The following is a 10,367-nucleotide window of genomic DNA, read 5'->3' as shown; positions in this document are numbered from 1 at the left end:
GGGCTTATTTTTCGAACAATTTGATATTGTTGTAAGGAACAAGTCTGGTTATATTTGACGTGTAGATTACCTTTAAAGTTTTATTTAGATACAGTAAGCACACAGGCACTTGTCATTGATTTTTTTTTACCTATATATATGAAGGTATATACTAGGTATTTTTTTAGAGACAAGAGCCGAGCCTGTGATTGAACACAATCTATTTACACTCACTACTGTATTCTGATGGTAAAACTAGAATACTGAATATGTTATATTACGTAGAAAATTGAACAATGAGATGAATTCGCAAAGTTTTTCTCTACATCTGCCGTTTTTATAATAAAGACCCTTTTATCTTTTGAACACACACACAAACGTGTACTTTGAACTAAACAACTACTACAACGGGGTTGTAGGGATGTGCACCAAAAAACTACTCCAACAGGGTCGTGGGGATGTGAACTAAAAATGTAATCCAGATGGTCAGTGTGGGGATGAACGAATGAAATTATAACTCACAAACTCTCCAATCACCATTACGATATGACTAAATAGGAGATACAAAGAGAAGAAGAAGATGTTTTATTTCCATTAAATACATATAGATTCTTACATTGGTACCAGTAAGTGGGTTATCGGATTTAGCCAATCGAGGTAGATTTTAAAGTCAATTTAACTATCGAGATTGGATAAATCCGATAATCCACGAGTACCTATAAAACTTAAAGAATCTGTTTCTCTTATGATTATAGAATGAATTTAAATTTTTTGATAAACGAAATCCCCTTCGAGTGCCTTCCACAAAATTTCCTAATTTCTACATCATACACTTACGAAATTGATGCGCAAAAACTTCATTAATTTTATGCATCTCTCGATCAAATGGAAGCAAACATTAATAAAAAGAACACTTTTAATCAAAAGCATTGAATTATTGAAATATAGCATATTCATATGTAATAGTAAACAACTTGAACAACAATTTCTGAAGGTCAAACCATTTCCGAGTAGTAAAATTTTTGCGAAGATGTCAATTTCACTATGATTATAACATAAGCATGATATTTCGATTCATAGAGAAAGCTTATAAAGGCTTATGACCTTTTAACTTAGCCAACTATCTACTGAGATCATGGGCAACCATACGTCGATTAATATTTTTTTTTTAAAACAATGGGTCCTCAAAGGATTAAATTGCCAAAGAGTTAGAGAAATGGGGTATATGTCAATTCGATAGAAACCCAACCACGACACAAAAATAAAAACCAACCGATACCAAGAGATAAAAAAAAAAGACAAGTGTTAAACTTTAAATTGCTCCAGTATTAAAAAGTAGTAAATAAAATTAATAGAGACTGAAGGAAAGATCTGCTATTAACACCTACCCACGCTAACTGATTATCAACAACTGATGCTACTCCTGACTTAAGACTGGAGTATAGTAACAGTACCTCAAAATACTGTATTCACTCTCCCACAGATCCCACACGACTGATATTGTTCATTGGACATACTGACGTATTTAGTGTTATGCATTTTACCATCGTATTTACTTTAAAGTATGCTTTCATTTTTTTGAAATAAAACGATGGGTAATTCATGTAGATCAAAGATACCCTGTCGACGAACTTGGATTCTCCTCATTTTGAGTATACATATTCTACCTCTTTTTACGTTTTTAATCACGTTTGTTAATCTAACATGCATTTATCATAATCGATCTGCTTTCGGTGACAACCTACATGTTTTGAACTAAGCGTTATTTTTTATATGGACTTAAACTATAGTTAATAAGTTACAAAACATTTATTTTGGGTTTTTTTTTTACATTACCATTTGAAAAAAAAGTCGCTTGTATATACTTATATATTAATAGCTCAAAACATTTGTTAATATAATTTTATATTTTTTAGCTTACACATATTTTAAACTGTAGACTAAATGTTTGTGACAACGAAATCATGATTTACCTGACGTCTTTTTAGTAATAAAAATCCGTAATTCTATAAATAGTTTGTTAAGTTCCCGCTACACAGTATCTGTCATATATATACATGCTATAATTCACTCTATTTGCAGCTTCTGTTATAAAATATAAGTGATATACCTGTTGATTTAAATTCGCAGATCAAACTATACAATTTTTACTGAAAGTTAAACTCTGGCCTCTGTCGCAATGATTTTTATGACTTTACGATTGGCTTAAATGATATCGATCGACAATATTTGAATTGAATTGATTTCATATATTTTATATTTTGAACTTTCTTATATTAGAATATCTATTATTTAAAGAAGTCATGAAATGTAAGTTCCTTTATAATATGGAAGAATTGTTCTGGAATATTATTTCCACTGGAACAAATATAACTACATGTATTTGTTCATAGCGGAAAAAATGCGTACAGGAACATATATTTTGGTATTGTGTATGGAACTTCTGTTAGGCGGAACAAATTTACATTGACAAAAATTCCATGTAACCAGACTGTTGTATAACATTATCACGATATAATTATCATGTCTTGACATGTTACATGACATGATAAAAGATTTTCCAAATACTTTTCCTCAGGAACTGTTCAGTACTCTATGGTCTAGATTATCCTCCACGATATAGGGTGGTTTACAATCAGCATTTAAAAAAACCAATTTATATTAATTTAAAATATGTACATACGTCGTTGACAATTGTCAAGACGTTCGCTCACTTCTATCTATGATCATCTATAGGTAGATCGTAAAAATTTAAATAGACTATATGTATAATTTACTTAAATATGCATTTTCATGTTTACACATGCAATACTATTGAAATTTTTCTTAATAAAAAGAACTAGGTGTGACTGAATTGTTTTTAAATTATGTAAAGCAAGGAGAAAAATGTCAACATTAATGCTAATTGAAAGCAAATATCGAATGCCTTAAATCACAAATGTAATCCAATTTCATCATTAAAAAGAAAAACCAAAACCTAAACTGACTTCATTTACTAATTAAAAAAACCAAGTCGCATCATCTGCAATATTTTATATTTTTTCCCATGTTTGTTTGTTTTTATTTTAAATGTCTCCTAACCTAAGCCACACTATTCCCAAAAGGACGTAGGCCTATTTATGAAAATATTGCTTTGAATGTGAAGTGCGGATTTTTTTTAATTCAAAATACTGACTAATATAATTTTAAATTACTCGTTAAGTCGCGAAGTATAAACGTAATATAGGATGGGTTTTCGAACTTTAATGCATTTATAGAAGACGTTTCAAAACATCTGAAAAATCGGAAAAAAACATACTTACGTTTTATTTTGATAATAAAAAAGCATGTTGATATAAAGGTATACAGAAAAATACAACAATAGAAAATGATACAATTGTACAGTTGTGAGGTAGAATGTGAATTATTATATACATTGTAGTGGAAATATAGTGAAAAATTGATTGCAGTTTCCGGTGATTCAATGATTTGAGAGCGTACATATTTCTCTAGTGCATATAATGATTGTTATGAATACACGGAGTTTCTTTAGTTCAGTCATTTTTGACATGTTCATTTGACTTTTGAATTTGAGAACATTACAATTTATAGTATTTCATCCTTTTTTCTGTAAAAGATGGGTTTATCATGAGATAAGGATTTTCGTCGCGGCCTATACGTCACTTTTACATAGGCGACATTTTCTATACTATCTTGGAATGTTTGTCCATCGTCCATTCTCCATAGTATGTGTTTATGCTTCAGTTCTAAATCTACAAAATGTGAAAATATCTGTATCTCAAAGAATTTTAACATATTTGCGAAAGGTATGTTTCCTTGATAAGACGGTAATTTATAGTTTTAGAGGTATTATTAACATTGGCTATCCGTGCTTATTGGTATATATTGAACTTCTAGTCTTGTTTTGATCTATTTGTCAGTGTGGAATGGTTGATGCATTCATATATGCTGATTATAAAGTGCACAGTTTTCTCTGCTTTCAAAATCTTTTTGTTTAAACCCGTCCTGGTTTCTTACTACAACCGAGACTACCGAGACTACAACCGGAAACTACATGTGACATAATAAAATACACATATATATAATTTTGGTCAATGTATCGGTATCAGATTCGACTCGGAACTGTGTTAATTGTTGGTAATATTAATTATGTGGAATCAAAATGGCCTGGAATGGTGTAATCCTAGTATAGATGAAAAAAACACGGCATCTATTTTTAATACGGAGAAACCATCTATATTTAGTTAAAGGGATTTTCGTTCTATTTTTGGAAACAAGAAAATCAGAAGAGGTGAACCTTGTATAAAAGCGATAATAGTTTAACAAAGTTATAATGCTAATAATTCGTGAATGCAACCACCACTAAATAAAAAGGAAATATGGGATTTTTAGATGTAAGTAGAAATGAATTAAAAAAAAAAATTACTGAAATTAGAAACATACTTTTCAAATTTGTTCAAAGCACCATCACACTGCAACAACATTATTAACTTATAAAATAAGTTTATTTTTCTCTGATGAAAAAAAAAAAAAAAATTTAAATTGTAGAGAACTAGACCTCAACGGCAACAGAATGGACATCATAGGAAAGGCATCAAACACAGAGAATATTCGTCATGCATTACTAGAAAACAATCGTTTAACTGTTCCCAGATTCCAACTGGACAAAGTATTACTAACTTAGCGGAAGCAGGATTTTTTTATGCAGGTAAGAAAATAATATTTCTTTATATTTTTATTGTGCTGTGCTTTTTATGACTGTTTTGTACCAGATATTCATTTGCCCTTTTGAATTACCATGAGGAAAATTTGATATCTACCAAAATAATAATATTAAAAAAAAAAAAACGGAAAATCTCAATGTCAAAATAAGTCTTCACAAGACAAACGACTATTATACAATATTTGAAGAGGTTGTGGATAAATTTAACAGATATAAAAATAAGGAGAAGTGGTATGATTGCCAATGAGACTACTTTTCATATAAAACAAAGGACAAATATTCATTAAACATGTTAGAGGCAATAACTTTTTGGCATCATATATAAAAATTATTAAAAATCTAAAATAAATAATTGAATAAAGCATTGGGTGAACTGACCTTGTTTTCCATTGTCTTTCATATTTGATCATTGGTAAATCAAAGACTTGGATTTTTGCAGTAAAATACCAATTATTTATTATTCATCATAAGTACTACTGTACACAATGCTATGGGCAACCATAATCAAAATTTACACTTACAAAATCTTAAATAGAAATAGAAGAATTTTCCGTTTGAATTGAATTTAAAAAATCTAAGTTAATTCAGGAGTTTTCAAATATAATCAGTATTTAGATATAGCTAAGTTCTATTATTACATTTTTTTTTATCTTAATCAATTACATATGTGTAATTTTTTGCTGAAACTGTTTCACTATTGAATCGAACGCTATTTTCTGAAAACTTATACAAAATGAAAATTTTACAATGTAAATCTGAAAGTAAAACTTTAAACACAAAACTGCGGTAGAAATTCCCTAGTAGTGAGACGAAAGCAGTATTAATCCATATGAAATGAATCGTTTTCAGCTGATAGTGATCAGCCGCATTTGTATGAATTGAATACATGTACCCACAGGCACTTGTCTCTGAAAAAAAAGTCTTATATACCTTAATATAAAATGTTATGTATAAGGTATATAGGAAATTTTTTTTCAACAAGACAAGTGCCTGTGCATGTACCGACTGTAAATATAGTATAATAAATGGTGAAGCAATTATACAATTTTACGAAGATATAAAATTATGGAAATGACATGTAAAACACTATTATGTAGGCCATAAAGACTACGTAAGATGCTTTACTTGTGGAGTTTTGATAAAGAACTGGCAACAGGGACAAAACCCTTTAACAGAACATAGTCTCAAATCACCTAGCTGTAGCTTCCTTCAACAACCAAGAAGTCATAACCATCATGTAAGTATTCTAATGAAAATTCAGTCAGCATGGAAAAAATAAATATATGATACAATACAGACAATATTTTGTGTCTGTACTAAGTCAGGCTACATGGACCATGTGTTGTTAGTTGTTGTTTGTCTCTGTTTGTGTGCCTATCATTTTTTAATTGTATATAATTTTGTAATGTTTAATAATTAATGAAAAATGACAAATTTATTTGTAAATATCACACAATAAAATAATAAACTACAAATTAATAGGCGTTTTCCTTCTAGGATGAAAGATCAAATGATCCTATTTCAAACGAGACGGTAGATAGACTGGCAGCTGATATCCAGTTAGTTCTTAATCTAGGATATGACATGGATTCAATCCAAAGAGCATACCAATTATGTCACGAAACAAACAGTGGATTAAGAACTGTTGATATTAACCAACTCACAAATAGACTTCTTGACTTGACAGTTGTTGAAAATCAGACAGCAGAAGAAACAACACAACAAAGACAAGATATCCATCTGGGTGACCAGTCTCAGGAAGAAAGAACTCCCAGCTACATTCAGCGTATTGGTATGTAACATTGAGTAAATGAAGAACGAAGTAGTGAATAAACATTTTCATAATTGATTTTTAGCGATGACAGTGTTATATATATTGGATTTCCAGTTTTTCTTGTAAAAGCAATCTAAGACTTTCACATTCTTATATAAACATACGAAAAAGAAGCACATGCTAAAAAAGCACATCTATGATTCTAGTATATTTAACGAGGAATTGCTCTTGTCTATATTATTCGAAAAACTTCTTATTCCTTGATTTTAGAGTTGGTCTACAATTTAACAAATTGTCCTCCAAAAGTATTTTGTTCACAAAAAATACCAAAATCAATCAAGAAACAAAAAACGAAAAACAGAACTTACAATGGTTTTTTATTTTTATTTTTTAGAACAAGAAGTTCACCAACTTAGAGAAACTTTGATGTGTAAGATTTGTATGGATAACTCCGCGAATGTTGTGATTATGCCATGTGGACATTTCTCATCATGTTTGCAGTGTTCTTCCGCACTGACAAATTGTCCTCAATGTAGAGTCGGTATTACATCCAGAATTAAAGTTTTCCTCTGAACACATATCCGAGGTGAACTAAATCTACGAAATGAACTTAAACGTACATTTGAAACCTATGGCCCCAAGCAGTGGTTCACTCAGTAGGCAGCTACACGAAGATAATTTACAGTGTTGTGATATTTTCCATAAATATGGAAACATTTATTTGTTGAACCTTAATTTACACGTGATGTACCCACAATGACAAATATAATATTGCTTTAGCAAAATTTTTTTTTTTTTTATAAAACTAAAAACTATTACATGCTTTATTGAAATAATATATCAACAAGTTATCATCTAGTTATTTTTTTTTTATGTAAAAAAGGATGTAGAGTACAGGTCAATGAGATATCAACCGAAAATAATCAAGGAATTATATAATGACACTCAATAATCTAGGATAATAGTAGTATAATTTAATCGTTTTTTTTTAACAATCAACCAGTGTACGCACCTCATCATGAAACCCTAATGGAAACAAACTAAGAACGTAGAAATGTACAGAAATTACAAAAAATGATTACAAATTAAATTATTTTTTATTGATAAATGTAGACATCTATACATCTAATTATATAAAGATAAGATTAAGTAATATTAATTTAAGTATTGAACAGGGTATACATCGTAAATTACCCCTTGAAAAAAGAGTAGGTCTCTTCTGTAAAAAAGGTTTAAAATATCAAATTTTAAGAGTATGACATAAATAAAGTTATTGTTAAGGCGGTAAATGATTTATATGTACTTATATAAAAATAAGGAGATGTTGTATGATTGCCAATGAGACAACTATCCACCAAAGTTCAAATGAAGTGGATGTAACTAAGTATGTTATACACATTTGTGATTATTTTTATTACATGTATAACTGTTTTATTATATTTTATAATAATCTCATTTAGAATATTATACTTTTACTTTCAAATTTGCAAAAGTATCACCTTCTCAAAAATATATAAATATATGATATACTTATATACTATGAATGTTTTTTAACTTTGAATTTTGTATGTTTATCTATATTGTCATTTGTATGTCATTTATGGCTTGGTAACAATCCAATATTTGTATTTTATACCAATAGATAATTTGATTTGATTTGATTTGATTTGCAACAACTCTGTCATGGTCTCTATTTTCATAAAAAGGATCATCAACTATATTAGCCATAATATTTCGTTCTACTTTTTCTCATATGTTCTCAAAACCGGAATTTTCAAATTGTTTGTGATTGATTCAGTTTGATTTGAAATAAAATCTATTTTTTTGGATTTAATAACCCGAATTTGTCTTCATTCATTTCATGTATCATCTTTGGTTGTTTTTTCTGCTTTGTTGGAAATTTCACACTCCATCCAACACTGCATTTATTGATGTTTTTAAGCTTTATTTTAAAGAGGAAATACTTTGTACCGAGAAGTCTATATCTTGAAGCCTCTAAAATTGTCACAGGGCTAAGAGAAACACTGTCCATCCCTATGTCGTCCTTCCAATGATTTTACTATCCAGGAAATTGACCATGACTTCAAGTCATAAAATGTTTTAAAAATAACACAATATCAATGTATTCATTACATATTTGTACAAGAAACTAGTGTTGTCTTACTCATGTACTGTTGCATCGAGTTCAAGAACTGTTAATAGTGAATATATGAAAATCGTAATTCATCTTCTCTTCATAATAGGTACATACAAATGTTGAAAAACCTACCAAACTTATTCGAGAACCATTAGTTCCGGATATACTGAGAGTGGGAATTATATGCTTCCCAGATTTCTTATGTTCAAAATTATAAATATTACCTTCTCCTACATCAAATATAAAATCACAGAAGTACTTTGTATTCAACTTGAACATATGAAATGTATTTTCAGAAATAATCCTTTTTATACTTTACTGTTAAGTTATGTAGGGAGTAAAACAGTCATGATGGTTCGACGGGAAAAATCACGTTAAGTTTGAAGTGAAGCGGTTATCTATTTGGCGTTAGTGAAATTTTGATTTGAGATTATTTTTTATAGTTATAAGTAGTAAGATATCACGTAACTTTAAAGATTTCTTCTAATTGGGCTATTTTTTTTTATCCTTGTACAAAAATAATCACTGGACAATGACCGATATCTGCTCCGTTCACCGGCCGCTTTGTAGCTATTAAACTGCTGTTTGCTGTATTTGTTGGCTGGTGGTTATCAATTTTTTTCTAGTTCAGTGGGAATATTTCATACATGTTTAGGACGATGTTTGAAATTGTGTGATTAGTTATTGTGTAAAGAAAATACGCAATAATCCCTTTCTACAGTGACTAATATATATAGTCACATCAGCCTCAAAGACAAATGTGACGATTTGAATTTTAAAAAAATGAAATATCAAAATTTAAACCGACATATGCTTACATATATGTGTATGTCTCATCTTATTCGATGTGTCACTATTAAGTCTTTTATATTCACCATAACGGATAATAGTTCGGCAATATTAATAAAATAAGGAATTGCAAGGGATAGTCTCAAAATATTTCAACGACATAAATACAAAGTGATTGCCTTTGCGTGCTAGTGCCACAACTTTTTGTATAGAATTACATACGGAGACCATCACTTGTTGTTATTTTTGTCTTTGAAATATGTCGAGATGTTCACTGACATTTCCTTTCTATGTATACTTCTAACAGCATATGCAATTGTTTAGGCCTGTTAACGTCCTTTCTTTGGCAGACAAGATGACTATTCAAAACAATTGTGTTTGCTTATTTAATGTTTGTTATCGTCCTTCCAATTATTAGACAGTGCATAGTTATTTTTTTGTTTATGATTTTTTGTGTTATTGTGTTATTTGCGTTTGTAATTTTGTGATCTCGATATATTTTCCCTTTTGCTAACGTGTAGTAAACTATATTTCTTTTATAGAAACATTTTAGTACTGTTTTTTTTTTTACTTTTCTGTTGTGATATATCCAAATTCAATTTTAATTCAATGATTTCATTGTTTAAATCATATATACTTATATACGAAGGGGTTGAAAAAAAGACACATCTTATTTACTAGTATATTTGCAAATAAAAGATGTATAGAATAATGATCAGTGTTACATATATTATTTTTCGTAAAATGAGCCAATACTCCCTCAACTGTTTTTTTTATTGTACTTTTATCATAATCTTAATATAGGATTGTATAAAATATGTCCTACAAAGGCAATATTTAATATAGCCTAGTTTGTCGAGTGGTACAGTGATCACTGAACGGAAAAATCAACTGAACATATGTACAAGAACAGTTAACAAAAATTCCCAATCAAAATATTTTAATTTTGCATCGTTAACTAAACA

At 29.4% G+C, this 10,367-nt stretch overlaps 1 protein-coding gene across 1 annotated transcript; it reads left to right on the top strand.

The window, feature by feature from the left end:
- The first annotated feature begins 4,257 nt into the window (after positions 1-4,257).
- On the top strand, positions 4,258-10,117 carry LOC127725609 (baculoviral IAP repeat-containing protein 7-like). Its single transcript, XM_052232697.1, has 5 exons — positions 4,258-4,373; positions 4,528-4,687; positions 5,800-5,939; positions 6,200-6,494; positions 6,871-10,117. The coding sequence occupies exons 1-5, from the start codon at positions 4,359-4,361 to the stop codon at positions 7,047-7,049; spliced, it is 789 nt and encodes a 262-aa protein (XP_052088657.1). The 5' UTR covers positions 4,258-4,358; the 3' UTR covers positions 7,050-10,117.
- The last annotated feature ends 250 nt before the right edge of the window (positions 10,118-10,367 follow it).

The sequence above is a fragment of the Mytilus californianus genome, unplaced genomic scaffold (genome assembly GCF_021869535.1).
Source record: "Mytilus californianus isolate M0D057914Y unplaced genomic scaffold, xbMytCali1.0.p SCAF_15, whole genome shotgun sequence".
NCBI classification, from domain to species: domain Eukaryota; kingdom Metazoa; phylum Mollusca; class Bivalvia; order Mytilida; family Mytilidae; genus Mytilus; species Mytilus californianus.
Note: the sequence above shows the minus strand (reverse complement) of the source record. Positions and strands in the feature narration are given on the sequence as shown.